The following is a 19775-nucleotide window of genomic DNA, read 5'->3' as shown; positions in this document are numbered from 1 at the left end:
CTAATACCACAAATCCAATCCAAACCCTCCCAACAATAGCCTTGAGTTTTTTTTCCCAGAACCTCAAATAGAGAAATGCGCCAGATGTGTGGTTACAACATAAACATGCCTCCCCAGTTAAGAGATGTAAATACTACTGTTAAAGAGCCTCCCCCGCCATGCACCCTCAGAAATCCTTGCCATGGAAAGGCGTTGAGCTGCCGGGGTGGCCAGGAGCAGGCAGAGCCTTGGCAAAAGTCCCCAAAGCCGCTCCCCCATCTGCACAGTATTATCCACATGAGTAGGTTTTTTCCGTTGAAATCAACAGGACCGTATGGCAATATTCGGCTCTGAAATTATTTCAAATGGCTTCCCCTGTAGTTACAACTCTATATTTACAATCTTGGTGATTTCAATTTGGAAACTTGTTCAAGTGAATAATATAATGCTGGACTGCTCCTTCTGTTTTCCCTGGGAGCTGGCAAACTTCTACAATTTAACTTCTATTATGAGAGAACTTCTCAGGTTGGGAATAGGACATCAGGGTGTCTTTGGATTTATTTGCTCGGTGTTTAAAATGGAATGGAAGTTACTATTGCACAATGTTTTACTAAGTGACTGCATTTTGTGCACAGACTTCTAAGCTTTTCCTAGTCTCAGAAGATGTATTTAACAAGTGGGGTTTTTGTATAGTATTTCCGTTGTGGTTATACGGGTGAAGGGCTTGCCTTCCTGTGGGTGCTGTGCTGCTCCTCTTAACCCAGCTGTTAAAGCAGGTGGTCAGCAGAGCTGGACGTGAACTTGGGCAATACACTGAAGAATGTGATGTCTGAGGGTCTTGAGGAGTGGTACAGATGTATCTGTTTAGTCATTACAGATACAGGTTAGTGAGACAAGAAAACGGTGTCCATGGTGAAACCAGGATTGTGTGGCGAGCTTGGTGTGTGCCTTCCAGGAGTTTTGAGCCTCAGTGGACACCAGCTCTTGGGCCAGCTTGCCCGAAGGCAACAGGACCCCTCTGTCTTGGGTGACTGCGGTGATTTGACAGTGAGGTGTTCTCTTCAACAGACCTGCAGTAGGAATCGGGCGTAAATCGATGCAGTTGGTACTAAGCCACTTGCGTTCCCATCAAGCATCTTTGTGCAAGTAGCCAGGGAAGCTGGGTGTGAGAAGTCCAGCTTCTTGCACGGCCAAGGACCACCGATCCCAGCAGGAGAAGGGCAGAAGGGCTCTTTGTGAACTTGTTCCTTACACCAAGTGTGGTGGCTGACTCTGGGGTGGATACTTGGTGGTACCTTGACTTTGCTCTTTAACTGTATCTGGGCTTCTTCAGTGCTTACTCAGTGCTTTGGTGGTAGGGGGACCTGGGGGAGTACAGTCAGATGCCTTCGTTGGCCATGGTTAGATAATGATCTGGCTCTTGAGGGGCTTGAGGTAAGCGTCCTTCAGCTGCTGTGATAGCCTGGAGGGAGCGTCTTTGCCTTCACGGAGAGGTCTGGGAGAGGAAAAGAGAGGAGTAAAGCACGGTGTAAAAACTATGGGTGGAAGAGAGGCAGAGACTTCTTGTCCTTTGGAGGATAAGTAGCTCAGAGCAGAATTAAGGAGGAGAAAATGTCCCTTGAGTGGAGTTACGACTGTTCAGCAGGAGACAGGTACACACCAAGGAGGAGAGGGAGTGGTAAGCCTTACCGGGGGCTTTCCTTCTGCCTCCTTGCTCCCATTGAAATACAGCATATGTTCAGGGAGCGCACAGGAACAAAACACTTAAAAGCTATATTCTTCCTTACAATGTGATGGGAAACTTCCCAATGTGTTAAGGTAAATATTGTAGCTAGCCCAGGGCAAGCGAATCTGCTGTTGTGGTGTGTCTGGAAGTGAGAGTGGCAGAGGGCTTACGCAAGGTGTTTGGGTTCCAGAGCAGAAATGGTATGGTTTTCCCCACAGAAACTTTTTTTTTTCCCATGAAACCTCAGCTGCTGGGTCACAGAATAAGCCCTTGGGATGCTTTATCCCCTTTCCCAGCGTGACCTGCCAGTCTTTGCTGGAGGCCAGCCTTGCATGTTCACTGAAGTCCAGGCAGACGAGCTCAGCTGTTCCCTGTGCTCAGTGAACAAAATGTGCTGAGTTGGTTCCTTTTTCTTCTTTTTAATTTCTTTCTTTCTTTCTTTCTTTCTTTCTTTCTTTCTCCCCGCCCCCCCCCCCCCCCCCCCCTCCTCTTTAGTTAGGAAATGCTCAGTCAATTGTTATTTGCTAGCTGGCAGAGGATGAGGGACTTTGAAGATATTTCTGCCCGAAGGACAGGTCTGATGAGAAATTACTGTACATGGGTGGCAAAAAGCCAGTTCTCAACTGAAAACTTTATAGCCTGCAAGTAAACCCATACTGAGACCTTGGGATGTTACTAGGAGATGTTTCTCCTAGGCTATATGGTACCTTTTAACTAGAATGATATTTAATGCTTTTTTGTTGGATCTTTATGCCTTTCAGAATGACTTCTGAATATTGACCTGCCACAAAAGCTGGCTCTCTTACTTTTTGGTTTTCAGGGAAAGCTCGCTGTGTCATGATGTGGGCTTGAAAATATAATATTGAATTATATTTTGGTCCAGATAATTTGTGGGTGTAAATGAACATCAATGTCAAAGTCAAAACCTGACCCATCATGTATTGGGATTGATTTCTAAAACATGCGGCGCTCATGTTTTAGTTGCTGTGAAATCAAAATCATGCCTCTAGTGCTGACGGTAAAAATAGAAGGGATGTAGGGATATGCTTAAATTAGAAGGTGCTCAAATGGAGACAAATCCAATGTACTGAGGCTTGTGATATATGACAAACTCCCATAAGAGAGGTTCATTTTCTAGCTAGTGATTTTTCTCAGGCTTTTTTTTCCTCCAAGGTCTGGATTCTTCCTTGCCTTGAAGGGGTGCCAGCTTTTTTGTCCCTTTTTTTTCCCCCCCAACTCATAAAATAGCTTAGGCTGGAAGGGACCTCGGGAGGTCATCTAGTCTAGCCTCTCAATTTTTCTGTTACTGTAGCTGAGACAGAGTTAAAAGAAAGTAAAACAAGGAAACCGTGATTTATTATGAAACGAAATGGAGTGTTTTTTTTCTGCTGGGAAGGCTGATGCATTAAGGGAGTGTGATGGGAGCAGTTTGATATTCATTGGTTATCCCTCACAACAGCAGTCTCGATTGCTCTTGGATGTTTTATGACTCAGATTATGCTCAGATTAGACTTTTTTTTTATCTTAATTCTTTTGGGTTTTTCAAAAAGCTGAAATGATGCATTCAGGGCACACAGTCCATTGGCTTTTCTGTGTGCTTCCATTGTGCAAGGAGGGAAGGGCTCTACATCTGCAGTGAAGTCCCCATTTGTTTCTTTAATGTTCACATACATTATTGTAGCACTGCAGTTTGTTTCCTTAATGAACAGCATTCTGGTGTTCCCAGAAGCCTTTCACTAAATAGAAGTGGGAGAATTTTAATTTTAAGTATTGAACGAGAAACTGTCTGTCTTTGTTTTGTAAATGGGAATAGAGAGAACACTGTAATAAAGAGATTGTGTGCACGGTGATGGGAGGAGGATGCCACCAACTTATTTCCTTACCTGGGGGTCTTGGGTACGCATCAGGAGATGCAGGCACACTTGTAAAGTGCTTTTTGGTGTTTGCTTTGCGGGGCCCTGGGTGGCCGCTCTGGACCATGGGACCTGCCCTGGCAGACGGGGCCCCGTGTAACCCAAGGCACAGCGGTAGCATCTGGTACGTTGAAGATGCTGTGCAAGGCTGCAGATGGGATGATAACCAACCACTAGAACAGACTCTGTAAAGTCATAGGAGTTTGCTGCTGGCGGGTACGTGCATGGGTTTTTTGGCAGTGGTATCACCCAATATGTTGCAGGAGATAACCGGCTCTCTGGGTGGGATGTGCCAGATCAGTCCTGCTCATCCTTCAGTGCAAACACGGTTCTAGTTTCTAACAAAACCAGGAGAAAACAATTTGTCTGTGTATCATTAATGTAATTGATATTTATTACTTTCTTTATAAATTTCAGAATGTGTTTTGGTTTTGGATGCCGGGTTTAAATCACACCCGCAACAGGCGCTGCTGATTGTTTGTGTCTATTATATTGTCCTGATAAGCTTGGGCAATGGTTTTCACCTTCCTGATGCGAGTTATTGAGATTGATTGAAGCTCTATGCTTGTCCTATCCAAAATACTATGTAATTAATGTTTCATTATGCTAATGCATGCAAATTGAGTAGTATGCATTTGATGGGGAGGGGAGAGAACAAAAAGGATTAAAGAGTTCACCCTAAAGTACAAATTAATTTATTGCATTACTAAATGGCCTCCAAGGAAGGAGGAATGCATTTAAGAATTGAACAAATAGGAAAACAAAAAACCCCCTGTCTAAATGTTTTGTCTTACCCAGAAGTGGGTTTATTCCGAGCGCTGCCATGTGTGTTTGAGCAGCAGCATTTGTGCTATAGGCTGGTCTGAGCTAGGATGCTCATAAATTTAGCATAGAGTTGTCATTCATGGAGTCTGGTTTTTGTTTGTGTTTCTTTTTGGTTTTAATCCCCTTCACTTTCACTTCTTCCTTGGATCTGTTTTCCCTATGCATCGCCATTTCAGGGGGAAAAAAAATAAATAATCAAACTGTTGAAAAACTGGCTTTGTTTTTGCTCCTTCTGCCTGTCTCTCTGGCTTAAAGCTCTTCCAAGGGATTTTCTTTTTCACTAACTAATGTGTTCATTTGGTATTTTAACTTCTTATCTCTCCTCATTTTCTTCATCCTGCTCTTTATTCTTTTTCTCACCTGACATCTTTCTTTCTCTGTTGCATACCTTTCTGTGTCCTTGCCTTCTCCAGCTATTGCTCTCCTTTGCCCATTCATCTGAGCAGGGATGTCTGTTCCGTGGGCTTAGATCTCCTTTGGGCAGCCTGACTTTTTTTCCACAATGACTAGTAAAAACCTGCATCTGGCCAGATCTGTGGGCCTTTTCGTGTTTATATTCCACTCAACTCTACCCTTTCAGCTGCCTTCTGCTTGGCTTGGATTCAGTGCTGGATTGATTGTTGTTGTTGTTGTTGTCTTCCTTTCTTTCCTTTCTTTCTCGAAGCTTCTTGGCTGTTCATTCCTTCGCTGCCTGGGGGTGGTGGTGAGATTTTCTCTTCCTCCTTATTCTTAGTGTTTCTCACTGCTCTGTCCTGATCTTGTCCTCTCCCCCATGCATTTTTATGTTATCTAGGTGACTTAGTCTAATAACATGATTGAATAATTTAGTTGACTTGATTTTTGTTTTGTTTTCTGCCTCTACAGTTACATACCCAAAACTTACTTCTCTTTGTTCACTTAGTCCTGTATCTGCAGCCAGGTGTCTCTTCTGCTTTTTTTCTGTCTTTTTCTGCTGGTCTGGACTGTGAAATCACAGAATGGTTTGGGTCAGGAGGGACCTCAAAGCCCCCCCGGCCACCCCCTGCACCTCCCCCAGCCCAGGTGGGTCCCAGCCCCAGCCTGGCCGTGGGCACTGCCGGGGACGGGGCACCCACAGCTGCTCTGGGCAGCCTCTGCCGGCGCCTCCCACCCTCACAGGGAGCAATTCCTTCCCAGTACCCAGGATAAATGTCCCCTCTTCCAGTGTAAACCCATTCCCCCTTGTCCTATCGCTACAGGCCCTGGTACAAAGCCCCTCTCCAGCTTCCCTGTCGGCTCCTTTAGGTGCTGGAAGGTGCTCAAAGGTCTCCCTGGAGCCTTCTCCAGGCTGAACCACCCCAGCTCTCCCAGCCGGTCCTCCCAATCAGAGGTGCTCCAGCTCCTTATCCTCCCCGTGGTCTTCTCTGGACTTGCTCCAACAGCTCCATGTCCTTCCTATGCTGGGGGCTCCAGAGCAGTATGCAGCGCTGCAGGTGGGGTCTCGCCAGAGCAGAGGGGTAGAATCCCTTCTACCGAAACCCATCTGTGGGATGCAGCGGATGGAAGTGCTGTCAGGAGGAGGCTGGAGCTTTGAAGAACCAGTGGGGGAATATCTCTTTCATAACTTACTAGACGAGGCTGTTGCACTTAGGTCTCAGAGACGTGAGAGAAGGCAGCTTTTGGCATACTGTGCCTGTCGGGATGGAGTTTCAGCCCTGTTCCCTAGGGCCATGTTCAGCTGACTCCTCAAATCCACTATTTTGGAACTTCTGATTGGCAAAGCTGAAACGTGCTATGTTTTGGATATCTACTTAATGGTTGTGAGAGCAATTTCTTTATCAGAAAGACGGTATCTGCTGAGGAGAATGCAGAAATGGGCAACACGCTGGTGATGTGACGTACCTTGGAAACAAACTTAACACAGCCTTCTCTCCGCTGGAGGCTTCTCCTGAGACCTTGCTGAAAACTTAATGGGTTTTTTCACAATTATGGTAATAGCCTAGTCGGTAATACTACTTTCAGATGCCTTAGAACAGTTATTCTCCAGGAGTTTGCATGTTGGCTATGCTTTTACATTTCTTTAATCTTGAGAAGTATGTTAAATGTGATACATGGGAAGTACCAACGATGCTGGGCTTCTGTCCATAGGTGCAGTGCTGTATCTTTTTTCTTTCTTTGTGGGACTCATATATGCAAATTGGCAAGTGCAGGTACTGGTTGTATCGAGGCAAGCTGACAAAACCCAGCAAACGATATGATTTTCTGGTAATGTAATTAAAGCATTTGAAGCAAAAGCACATAGCGGGGGGGGGGAAAAAATGCACTGTGAAGTCAGCACAATTCATTGTTCAGCAGTTTTCTCTGGGTGCTCAAAATAAAAATCCAATTTGCTGTTGTCGTCAAGAAAACACCAGGCTCTCTTTAGGTTTTGCACAGATAGCAGTGAGGTCTGCAGAGGCTGCTACCTGAAGTTCTGGAAGGCTTTGGACCAGAAGAGATGCTGTTATCTTGCTGCTGTGAACAAATCTCAGTCCTCCCCAGATGTGCTGTGCGTCCTCTGTGCTGTATGCAAAATGATGCTTTCGCTTTGTTCCAGGGATAACTATCTTCTGAATTTGTTCCCGTGAACTGGTAGTTGAAATTGGTTTATAAGCTTGAAGAAGTGGTGTGTGTACTGCAGGGCTTTTTGGTTGGGGAGACTGGACTTTGTTCATCACTGAATTGGCTAAAATTAGGCACTGAGAATTACTCATACTGTGCTAAGGCAAGCGTGCCTGCCCCTGGCATCAGATGATCTGCTCCGAGACCACGAGCTCTGTCTCCAGAGGCTGCCACAGACAGAGTTTCACTGAGTGCACGAGCCTGGCAAGCAAACCGTGGGTGCATGTAGTTGAAATAATTTTATATAGCTTAGCCAGTGTATCTTCTCTGCCCACACCGGGTTAACAGCAGGCAGCTGCCGGCTGCCTCGTTCTTTTTTTCTTCAATAGTTGTGCTCTTGCCTTCTGCCTTGTGCTTTGATGTTCAGTTCCAAGGAATCTGATCTAGCAGAGGAGAGTGATTTTTCTTTTTAAGGGTCAGTAGGGCAAGCTGGCTCTTGCATCTTCCGACTTGCTGGAGCCGAAGTGAGAGAAGCCCAGGTGGAGTAGGGGAAGGAGTGCCCCATTTGTGGCCATAGATCACCTGGTCACCTATGGAGCTGCTCTCCCATTGAGTGGGCTATCCCCAGTATTGTTGCTGGGGAAGGAGTCAGATGGGGTCCAATCACTAAGTGCTTTCAGAGCCCTCAGTAGTCAGAGGGGTGGTGGAAAGGAGCATCTGTGAGTGTGTGCACGCTCATTCCATCAAAGTTCGTTTAACCTCTGCGGCCTGGCTACATCTGAGCACTGAGTGTGTGAGGTGATGTGGCAAACCCAAGTGTTGCATGTGGGTCACTTGGTCTCATATACATGGACCTTGGCTTGTTTGGTTTGCGAACAGGTTCATTTACTTTTGCTTTATGCGACAGATTTTAAAATAGAAGGGTGTCTTGAACATGGAACACAGGATGATGGATTTATTCTGTGCTCTTGGACTTGGCCCTGATAAAGCCCTTTTTCTAGGTGTTGCTCATCAATCATACCCAGCAAAAGTTCTTTGTAACTGATGTTTTGGGCACTCTGGGTGTAAGCAGTGGGATACTGCGTTGTGGAGGTGGACTACCCTAAGTGATAACCCCCCACGCGAACACCTTGGTTTTATCAAACTAAAGCTTTCAAGTAAAACTCAGCCGGCCGGTTGCCACGTGTTTGTACCAATTCAATGAATATGCCAGAGTTATAATGGAGTAGTTGTTACAAGCACTTTTACCTCAATGCAGCCCAAAATTCTGTGATAGCACAACTTAAATATTCAATCATCTTGGAACGTCATGACAAAGTCCTGATAAAAATTACGTATTCATTTTTACATAAAAATTGAACAGTGTTGCAGTGTACCACGTGCTTGTGTGTTGCATTGTACATTTCTTGGAGCAGGAGTTTTTATTTCAACATCTGAACATCTAATGCAGGCGTGAGGCAAGATTTTCAAAATTTCATAGAGCTGAAATGAAATATTTAGCACCCCAGAAGGCACATCATAAGTTATAATAAAAACATTAAAACAAGAGTTCTCCTCTTTAATATATATTAAGCTTCATGTTAATGTATTTTGGGCAGACAGACAAAACTGTATCAAGTTTTGCTGTGTATGCTGCGTTACCTAAGCATGTAAATAAATGCTTAGTAGCCTGGCCATTAAGCTAATATATGCAGGCTCTGCAGATGAAGGGGGGGGGAGGGGGAATCCTCTGAGAAAATGTATACTCTGAGTGTCCATAAATACACTTCACTGTAATAGACTTAGTTCAGCTACAGTGCTCTGCTACCAAATTTCAGTTAGACTTGGGGGGTATTTCTGCATCCACGGATTTCAAATGGTCTGTGTGCAGAAGTCTTATTTCTTAATCTTTATTTGAAAAAGAAGAAGGCTCCAGGGGTGGCCCAGTCAAATGCTTTTGCAACTGTGACATCTCTTCCCTCTCTATAATGGAAGCAACTGATGCAGAACATGAAGGGGAAAAAAAAACCCAGCCTGGAAGATGGCATTTCACAAAGCCGGAACAGAAAGTGGAGGATTCAAAGCAAGGGACTGATTAAGCAGCACATTGGAGATCATCTTTTAAATGTTAATTTCTTCTATGGCCTGGAGAATGATAACCTTGGAAGTTACTCTGATGTTACCTGTCGGGGCAAGAAGCTCATTAGTTTTATTCCTGTCTCACAAAGCAGGTCATTGCACAGGGTAACATCTGGGTGGCTAAAGCAGTGAGGTACTGACGCTGGGGGTCTTTCACCTGACGTTTTCGTTTTCCTCTTTTCTTTGGCTAAAGGATGCTCAGGTTTGCAGGACTCTTTTTTAACACCCTTGAAGTCCTCAAATGTGAGAGTGCTGGACCTTAACAGAGAGCTGTGAGTGTGCATGTAGAAGGTGGAGCAACTATAAGGGCGCTTCCCTTTCTTATCCTGACTTGTAAAGCCTCTGGGAGGGAGTCCCAGGGAAGGCAGGGGGTCCCAGGCAGCTGCAAGGATGTCCCTGCTGTGGTGCAGGTGGTGGATGAAAGGGTTAATAACCACTATGGGTGTAGGTTGGGTTCTGTAAACTAGGGAGCATCAGCCTGGGGCTGGGTGTAGATGTGGACAAGGGCGTTTTCCACATCTCTGTGACTACTGAAGTCCATGGCCTTTTCTTAGTTGTTTAATGACTCGGAATTCTGAGGGGTTGCAAGTAGGTGCTGCTGGAAAACTTAAGGGCATTGGCAAAAACAAACAAACAGACAGGGAGAGACCCCCTCCCTCTGAGAGAAAAGCTGGGAGTGAAAAACGCAAGCACATTCTACAACTTTAGTAGAGCTCTTAATGTTTATTTCTCCTGCCTGGGTGCCGCCTTTTTTTTTTCTTTCTCCTTGCCTTCTCTTTCAGTTGAGCTATTGCAGTGGGGCTTAAATTGTAGGTTTAGCATCTCTTTTAAAACTGGTCCGTTTCTGAGCACGTATGAAGATGGCCAAGTAGCTTGATGTTGCAGCTGTTTGAGAGAGGAGACACCCTAATGTGCAATGGCAAAGGAGCTGCCTCAGGGCTTGGAGGGATATTAAAGAACATTTTGATCATCTTTACCTTTCCAGCTTTGAAAAAGCCGTGCAATAGTAGCTGGAGAGGCAGTTTTGGAAGTGACGCTCCCCAGTCTGCAAAACATGGGAAGAGAAAACATGCTGCAGCGAGTGCCCTGGGAGGAAAGGCATCCTGAAGCTGGAGGGTTGTTTTGGTCACCTTCTTGGGGTGCAGGGAGTTTTGGCAGCAGGGACCCAAAGGGTGTGGAGGAGCAGCGTGGGTGTGGGGTGCTTTGCCCCGCTTCCTTGGCTGCCTGCCCCTGGGGTGGCAGTCACAGGGGCAGTGCGTGGCTGGGGCTGGGGCACCAACTGAAATCTTGGTGTTTTTAAGCAAGACTAGTACTATATAGGAGAGAAGCGATCCAAGGACATGCTTTTTAGGTTTGCCTTAAGCCTCAAAGTACACCTACCATCAGGAAAAGTAGGGGGAGAGGTTGCAATTTTTGGTGGTTTTTTGCAATTCTTCCCTAGGCTCAGTTCTGTTTCAGGGTATGTGTATGGATGTCCACACCTAAGCATGCGCTGTCATTGGTGAAGATAAAATTAATACGGAAATCTTCGCTCAGAAATTCACATTTCCATGGGGAGAAGCCCCCAATAATAAACTTTAAGCTTTTTTTTTTTGAAGCATAGTGTTGAAATAGTCTTGGCAGTTTGGCTGTTACAGTGTGGTCAAAGAGCCTTTACGAGCTGTGCTAGCAAAGCTTGGTTTCTTGTGGCAAGTTTAAAACTCTTCTTAATTTCATATGTGGATCTTCTGGCATGTGTGTGTTTTTTTTGTTTTTTGTTTTTTTTTTTTTTTCAGGTGACAGTCCTTAGTTTTAAGCACCTAGAAGGTAGGTGGGAGGTGTGATGGGATCTCATCAAGTCTGAGATTTCTCTCCCTTAATTCAATGAAGGCTGCAGCTGTTTATCCTGGCTTATATTGTGAAATTAATTACTTTTTTTTTTTTTAGGTGCTGAAATAGGTTTCTGTATAAGATGTAGTGTATTCCTTATACACTGGTCTAGAGGAGTCAGGTTTAGTGTTTGCTGCTTGAGGTAGAAATGGAGGAGAAGATTCTGGGGAAGTCAAGGGTGCAATGCCATGATGTGGTATTGGGAGAGCTCTCCAGGCTGCCCTGACTTCAGGTGTAATGTTGTAGTTGGGCTCATGCAAATAGGTGGTAATGGGTTTTCAAGTACTTCTCTACCTTTTTTTCCCTTCAGCACCGACCTTCTACAAAAACATGGCTGTTGGATTCTTACCCTTCCAAGCAACATCTTCTGAAAAGACATGGTCGTTTTTGTTCAATTTCTAAGGTGTCACCTTTACCTCTATCTTCAGGAATAATATTTCCAAGAAGATTTGAATTTTCCTCACATTCAGAAAGCTTTCCAGGTTATTCAAGCTGTTAGGTTCCTTGTAGTCAAGCAATTTAAGTTAAATACGCCTTTTGCAGAGGATGTGAATAGCTGAAATTGCAAGTGAACTGCAAGGGTAATTGCATGAAAAGAAAGTTAATCTTTGTTTAACTTCTGTAACTTCTGCATTTGCTGCACTGGAAGCTGTCATAACCCCATTTCTTCTGCAGCAGTGGATTATTTACTTGTGATAATAGCCGCATAAAATCATTAACATGCTGTCATAAACAGCTGTGTTAAACTGTGTTACAAGTCTTGGTGGCGTAAATAAATGTCCAAGCAGAAGCCCTGTGATTTACCAACAGAACGCAGTTGCCTTTGGGAGTAGGGAAGGTAACACGGGCTTAAGATAACTCTTAAGGTAACTCCATTGTAAATATATTTCTGTAATGTTACCCGTGTTCTGGAGCAAAAGTGCCATGTGCCGATGTGCAGCTTTGGGTCGTAGTTTTGATGTGTTTTTTCCAGTAGCTGGAATGGGAGCATTAAGACAGATGGAAAAACAAATCGAGATTAGACTGTTCTTCTTGGTGTCATTAGACAATAGATTTTATTCCGAGTTCTTGTGGTGCTATTGTTACTGGGCTTGAAACTGTACAACTTGAAGCTTCCAACTCTTGTGTTCTCCTTTTGCTAGATCTTATTAATTTATTTGAAGCCACAACTCTTGTTTATATGCTTTGAAGCGGAATCTGGTACCTGGCCCCTTTGGTTAGTGTCTGAGTGGAATGAGGTACTTGACAATAAAATTAATTTCTATAAAGGAAATACTGAGTAGCTATTTATGCATTGTTATACATATATTCATAGAAAGCTTTGGTTTGAGGTACAAAGTAGAAATCATATTTTTTGAAATGAAACATTTATTTATTGAAATAGTTAAGAAATAAAAGGGTTTGTGGATCTTTATCAGGCTCCTTATCATGTAAGTTTTTGTTTTCACTTGCTTCATCAAATGAATCCTTTTGCTTTATAAAGAGGGGGAGGGAAAAAAGCCATTTTTGCATTCATATGCAGCTGTTCCAAAACTCTGTTCCCCCTGTGCTGGAGCATGGAACAGTGGTACTGGGATGGAGTTGGGAATTTGGGGAGCAGCCTGTCTGGGAACCAGAGGATGCACTGGGAGGTGCCCCCCTGTGTGGGGTGGGATGGGCAAGTCCATGATGCCTCGTATCTTATGGTTTTGCTGTTTCAGGTTCACAGATCAAGACTTTCACATCGTTGAGGTTCTTGACCGAGCCTTCTGATGCTGTCACCATCCGTGGAAGCAACGTGCTGTTGAATTGTGTCGCAGAATCAGACCGAGGACCCCCAGTTATTAAATGGAAGAAAGACGCGGTCTTCTTAAACCTGGCGGTTGACGAAAGGAGGCAGCAGCTGGCCAACGGATCACTCTTGATACAAAACATAGTCCACTCCAGGCACCACAAGCCAGATGAAGGTGTCTACCAGTGTGAAGCATCTCTAGAAGGCATTGGAGCTATCATCAGTCGGACAGCTAAGGTCATGGTAGCAGGTAGGGAGAAACAGTCCTACTTTTTGGATTGCTAAGAATACTCTTTGTGGGAAGTTGCTTTCCTTTTTTTTTTTAAAAAAAAAAGGACAAAAAAAACCCCAGTATGTAAAAAGCACTTCAAGTGCTATGGGTTTTCTTTTTTTTCCTCTCTTCAAAAGAAGTAACGCTAGATATGACAATTCTGTGACAGTAATTTATTTCTGACAAGGTATTATTCTTGTTTAAATATGTCTAATCACCTCTTCATTGCTCTATCTGCTGCATATTTATTGTCTCCAAAACAGATGAAAGTTCTGAAGTTAGAAATTAACTGCTTTTCTTGAATTGAAGATTAAAAAAAAAAAAAGCACCAAACTTCTGTAGGGCACGGAATGTACAAATTTTATGGTTTAGGGACTTTTTCATAGACAAGAACTCATTATGCAGCTTGCTGGAATTGGCAGCTTCTTTGTATTTCCTTTAAAGCACTTGTATAAGTATATGGCAGCGGGAACAGAAGTTTGTTACCAGGCATCTGAGAACATTTGTGGCTTCTCATTGACTTAATATAGATATCTGCTGTGAAAGATGCTTGTCTGACGTTTTCAAGGGGTCTTTTGCCTTTTCATCAGCCTGTAGAAGGATGTAGCAAGTCCTCGGTCATCTCATTATTGGAGAGAAAAATGGTTGGGAATCCTTGAAATAAAACCTTCCAAGGAACACCAAATCATGTGGTAACTGAGACTAACTAAAATGTGCGAGAGTTCAGCATAATTTTCTTTATGGCCATTATTGAAGAATGTTGCCTGTTCTAAGGGGATGCTTTTTGTTTCTGCTTGTTGGATGGATGGGAGCTACTGTGTATTGCAGGTCACTGAGTTAAACCTGTTCAAGAGTGCCCTGGTTGCCTTGTCCTGCTGAGGATTGCGCAGCATCCCCAGGCACTGCCTTTGTAACCTTGAGAAAAGAGTAAAATGTCCATCCTTTCCCCAACACAAAAGAACATTTGGTGCCTTCAGAGCACAGGTGAGCTCAGAGCTGTTCAGGCACGTGGGTTATGCGAAGGAGCAGCGTGTGTTTACGTTAAGGGAATGTTGGAAGGCAGGCTGTGTTGAAGCTCTCAGTCTTACCTGGCTGATTTTCTCTGGGCATCCAGTCTATGCTCTAGCTAGTCTTGCTGCCCTGCCATGTTTTGAACAACACGGGCAAGGAAAATAAAATAGGTTCAATCCAGTTTGGCCCAGGAGCTCTACAACTTTTGGCCATCCTGGATCTTCTTAAACTCTTACCGGTTCCTGTGGGAGGGAGCCCAGGCAGCTCTCTTCTCAGCTGGTCTCTCCAGTATCCCTCATGAACTCCGTGCCTTTTCCAGTCTTAAGGTCCTTTAAACTGAAGATCACTTCCCTTCTTCTAAACCCTTTTCTACCCTTTAGAAAAGGCACATGTTTTTTTCATGATACCTGCTCAAATTAGCTAATAAGAGTCTCAGCTCTTTCCTAACCTGCCTCCTTCCCACCACTTTTCTGTCTGAATATCTGGTCTTTTAACCTCACATCCTCAGCTGTGAGTGTACTCCTGTGCTATGGTCCCTGCCCAGGGGATGGGGAGCCCCACAGATATGGAGAAATGGGCCATTCTGTTGTCAGGTCTCACCCTCGGATGGAGCCAGGCTTTGCCAGGGTGGGCTTTTTGCCAGTTCAAGTTGTTACTTGGACTTGATCATGGTTGTTGGCAACCAGTAATAAAATCACTCTAATTATTCTTTTTAAGTGAATGCGCATATGTGAGTTTCCTGTTGTGCTGTGTAATTTTGAGCTTTTCGTCAGAAGAACTGTGCTTTGCATGGCAGGTCCTGATCCCTGCAGTGACGGGGGGGAAGTTTGGGGTGGGGGGGGCTTACTGTGCTCAACAACTATTTGGCTGAAACTGGAAGAACTGCTAATGATTTCTGAATTGGCAAGACAGTGAAAAGGATGAAAGGCAACGTACACAAACTGAAATACTAGATGTTTGTTTAAACCTAACTATTTTTCCTTCAAGGTGTGATCACATGGTGAAATGGGCTGCCCAGGCATACTGTGGAGTCTCCAACTTGGAGACTCAAGATCCAGTTGGACACAAGGCAATGCAACCTGCTGTAGCTGCCCTTAGACCATCTCTGTAGGGGTCTTCTGACCTTGATTATGATTTTTAATTTTTTTTCTTCTGATTGTGTGAAAATGGTTCATACTATAAGGTGGCATTTAATGTGTATGGCATTTAAAATTGGCAACAGCTTCAAGCAGAAGTGCTGCTTTGCTTTCTGAAGGACATGTATTCCTGAGCGAGCAGAATTTTTGTGTGGGTTTGTGTGTGGTGTTTTTTGTGAGGGAGTCGCTGTGCAATGTTGGCAGAACATCACTGACTTAAGGCACTGGCAGATGGAAACACGGCAGAGCAAAGGGAGAGAGGGCAAGAGGAGAAATGAAGGTCTCACACTCCAGTATGTTGTGTTAATCATTGCTTGGCAAAGCAAATAAACTTCCTATGTTCAGAAAAGCCTGCTCATACGGAGACAAGGATTGGGATAGGGTAGAGCTATGTTGAGCATTCTGACACTTGAAAACAGAATCTTTTGGATCTGTTGGGTGATGTAGAAGGTATCGTTGCCAGACAGGCTTTGGCGGGAGAACCCGATGCTCTCATCCAGAGGAGTGGGTGGTGGGATGGTGGGACGTGTGATTGTGCTTTCCTGATGGGTGGAAGACTCTGTTGATGTCAACAGTAGGTATCCTCACCTCACTCAGTCTCCCTTTTCTGCACAAAACTGCAAAGGAACGATCGTGAGCTTTGATTTTTCAGGCAGGTTTTAAAAGGAGATTCTTCCCCTGAATTACAGTCTAATCTTGGGTAGCGTCGCGTCTCAGCTGTTGGTCTGTTCACAGCATTTTAAATAGTCACTGTGCTCTTTGGCGCCATAGAACACATCAACATTTATGTCTTCGGAGGTTAAGATTACCACGCCACTGGAATGCATAAAGGGCATATATCTTTCCCTCTCGCCATAAAGACTTGGAACGTGATTTCACTGTGCTTTTTAAAGCATTAACAGTTAATAAAGCAGTCACCGCTAAAAGGTAACGGGCAACTCCATGCGGAACAGGCTGCTGGAGGGGCACTGAAAGTATATTGTCCTTTTAAAGGCCGTCCCCTTAACGTTTTCATGACTTAAAGTGCTTCTGATAAAGAAAATGTAGCAAATGAAAACTGTTTTTAATCAGTCAAGGATTTTATGCATCAAGCCTGCCATGTGTGGGAAGATAGACTGTTTGTAAGAACATCTCAAGGATCCTTACAGCCCCAACGTGCTCCAGTTGTAAAAGTGTTCCAAGCTGAAATGGAAATGGGGGCACTGGAGAGAATCTAAGAGCTGCTTCCCTCTCCAGCATCTTAGTAAACCTCCCATGTTAACAGGCTACTGATTATTGGTATTTCTAGTAATCAGGAGGGTTTTGGAGAGAAACTTCACTAACCTGTCCTTTGTCTCTGTTTATGGACTGTTGCAGGATCAGCCCTTCAAAGGCTCTGGCTTGACTGTTTATCTGAAATTTATCTGAAATGCTTGTGTTTCAGAGGATGATCAAAAGTGGAATCCATGGTTCCTTTGTGGGGGATTTCCCACACTGGAGCATCCAGCCTCTTGGTGCACACCAGCTCTCTGATGTGATGGGAGAGGAATTTTTTGTGTGATGTAGCGGTGACTTAGAACTAGAAAAGGATTTATGTTGAAAACTATTTATAGTAACTGTTTTCTTGTAAAAAAGAAAAACCCACCCAACCAACAAAAAAAGCCAAACCACCACCAGCCCCCCAAACCCCCTAAACCCAAACACCACCAAACCACAAACCCAAACGAAGAATGGATAAACTGTGGCACAGCTGTAGATACATTGAGACCAATGTCCTGCCTTTGGTCATCACTAGTAGCAGATGGATATATATTTTCCCTATAGTCTCTAGCCATGTAGTTCATCTGAAGACTCTCTCAGTTGTCAATGTGGGCTGCATGTCAATAAATTATTGAGTCAGAAGTGTAGCACTTGGGTGTTTAAGCGCGCTTTTTTTTTTTTTTCCTCCAACAAATTGACCTTAACCTGGATATACTTTCAGCACTCCATTCCTTGCATGGGTATATTGCCACTGATTCAATCCCATCTGAAATAAGAGGTTATTTTGGAGGGGAACCCCCCCCCCCACAACAAATAACCACCTAGAAAAATAGTTAAAACATGCTTTGTCAAAATTTGAAAATATTTATGCTCTGATGAGGTCAGTGGAAAAGCGCAGCTGGCCTGTGTTGCCCTTTGAGCTCCTGAAAGACTTAATTTTGTTGAGAAAGTTTCAACTTGGTGTTACGGGAGGTGTCACAAGGTGTCACCCGCTGTGCAGTCTCTCTAGGCTTCTCTCTCATGGAAGAAACTTTCACAGTGGTTAATATCCCGGGAAGAAAAAGCAGGAATTTTCCAACTGTTATTCCAGCCAGCTTTATTGTGGGACTGAGCTGTGTGTGTTGAGCAAGTACCACAGAATAAAGAAAACACATTTGTCCTATTTCTCCTTCAGCTGAAGGTCAGCCTGGACGCTCCTAAACCCCTCAGCCAAGCTTCAAGACCTTTAAATGATTTAAAAATAACTTGAAGTGGTGTTTGACGCCATCAATGTGTTGTTCAGCTTTGAGTGTGCGACTGCTGCTCGTGCCACCGTGTTTTATCAGGTGGCTTCACTGGTATTAGAAAAAAAAATAGTAAATGCAAGGAATGTGTTGTAATTATGTGGGTAAGAATCAAAACTTTGCTGTGTACTTGTACAGACAGAGCACCAGGAGACTCCAAAGGGACAAGGTAACTGAAGTGAAAAATTACATCCTTTTTTTCTGTAGTATTTCTGGTGGTTGCACCTTGGGCTTTACCGCAGACCTTAGCAGACACCTAGTTGGTAGGACAGCTGTTGAACCCAAGGTTAGAGCCTGGCAGATTGGAAGAACTTTTAATCCCCCCCCCCCCCCCCCCCCCCTCCTTGGGAAGGCAAGGAAGCTGTAACACAGAATTATTTTTAGGGTAGTCTAAATTCATTGATAATTCCAAAAGATCTATTTGAGTGCACACAGAACAGCTAATAAATGAGGGAATATAATATTAGATACGATTGCCTACCAGCATTTTTGGATTTTAATGACCTAAGGATGAAAATGAATGGGTGATGCAACAGGGTATTGCTTCTAACAAATGATGGGATAACACGGGGAACTTGCTATAACAAAGTTTAGGAAATAATGTATGGGATAGAGGAAACAACATGTGGTCTAAAGTGGTGCATATTTCTCATCCCCTGCATCTGTCGTGGGGGTACTTTTTTTAACTAAGGCAGAAAAAATACTTTCAGGCATTAATCACTTGGGAGGTATAACTTGATCTGTAACAACTAAAATGAGCCAATACTGATTTAATCTTTTTATTCCTACCCTTTTTGATACTTAATCACAGAAGATTTTAGGCTATTTAATGTGAATTCATAAACCATAATAGAAGTAGTGAACAGAACTACAACAAACTCCATTTCCCTCCCAAACTCATTTTGGCTCTCTAAAAATTGATATTTTTTTTTCCTGATAAATGGCAAAATAAAAAAAAGGCAAGTCTTTAATAACTGTAGAACAGACGTTCTAGCTGGAATATTTCGCTTAAAAGTATTACCCCTTTGACGTGCGGAATTAGACTCTATAACTCGCAAGTTATAAAGTAGGTATGTTTATTGCGCACAGATGCACGGGGGATCGCTCCTCCACAAGCGTGCATACCCGAAGTGACGAACCGTCCCACATTTATACAATGAAACAAATGAATATTCAATTAGCGCCTATACATATTCGTTACCTAAACCCCGCTTCGTATGTTAATTAGCTTATCAGTCCGTTTCCTGGAATGTGGTGGTCTTGCAGGTTTGTAGGTGATTCATGTTCTTGTGACCATCTGATCTTCTTCAGCAAGGAAAGGTGATTCATGTCCTTGTGACCATCCAATCTTCTCCAGCAAGGAAACTTAGCACTCCCTCCCTCTAGATAGCATTGGAATATCTCTCATCCTTTTCTCATTCTTTTTTAAATAGCCCCTTTGTTAGAGGAAGAAGGGCAGGCGTCTCCCCGTCTCCCCTTTGTTAGAGGAAGAGGGGCAGGCGTCTCCTCAAAAACTGTAGTTGTCTCCTCAGAGCTGTGTGCCTATGTGACCAGACACCGCACCCATGACCAGTCACCATACCCACATTCCTTGAGCAGACATATACAATCACAATCGATGTCCATTGTCCCCATTTCACACTATTTCTCCATATCACCTTGACAGGTAATTCAGCAAAACAGATGGATGTTTATGAACTCTGCCAACAGGTTTTTTTCTTTACTATGCCTTTTTATATTTGCATTTTATATGACTACATAGAGCATGCACGGTGTGTTCTGGGGCACAGAACACCACTTAGGAGCCTGTCAGGAATTGGTTAAGTCTGGTGTTTGAAGACTAGCTGTTTTAGATTTCTTCTTTCCCCTCCCCCCGCCCCCCCCCCCCCCCCCCCCCCAATAATAATATATTCCTGTGGGACTGCTTTTTACATCACTTGATGACCTATATTGCTTAATAGTTTTTTGATTAATGGAATGGATGATTCCTGAGTGCTCGCTCCGTACAATCACTGCTGAATGTTCATTTGTGTTTGTAAGACCCACATGCGCCACTCCAACAAATGTATACTCTG

The 19775-nt window shown here is 43.8% G+C and overlaps 1 protein-coding gene across 2 annotated transcripts in view; it reads left to right on the top strand.

Annotated features, from left to right (window-relative positions):
- Window positions 1-19775, top strand: part of DCC (DCC netrin 1 receptor) — a 563445-nt gene that overhangs the window by 197020 nt on the left and 346650 nt on the right. For both annotated transcript variants that reach the window (XM_080371917.1, XM_080371916.1), the window contains exon 2: window positions 12690-13010. In XM_080371917.1, coding sequence (XP_080228043.1) covers window positions 12690-13010 — 321 coding nt within the window. The remainder of the gene's footprint in view (window positions 1-12689; window positions 13011-19775) is intronic.

Source organism: Falco punctatus (genome assembly GCF_963210335.1).
Source record: "Falco punctatus genome assembly, chromosome: Z".
Lineage (NCBI taxonomy): Eukaryota > Metazoa > Chordata > Aves > Falconiformes > Falconidae > Falco > Falco punctatus.
The sequence above is the reverse complement of the archived record's forward strand: the minus strand, read 5'-3'. Positions and strand labels throughout refer to the sequence as shown.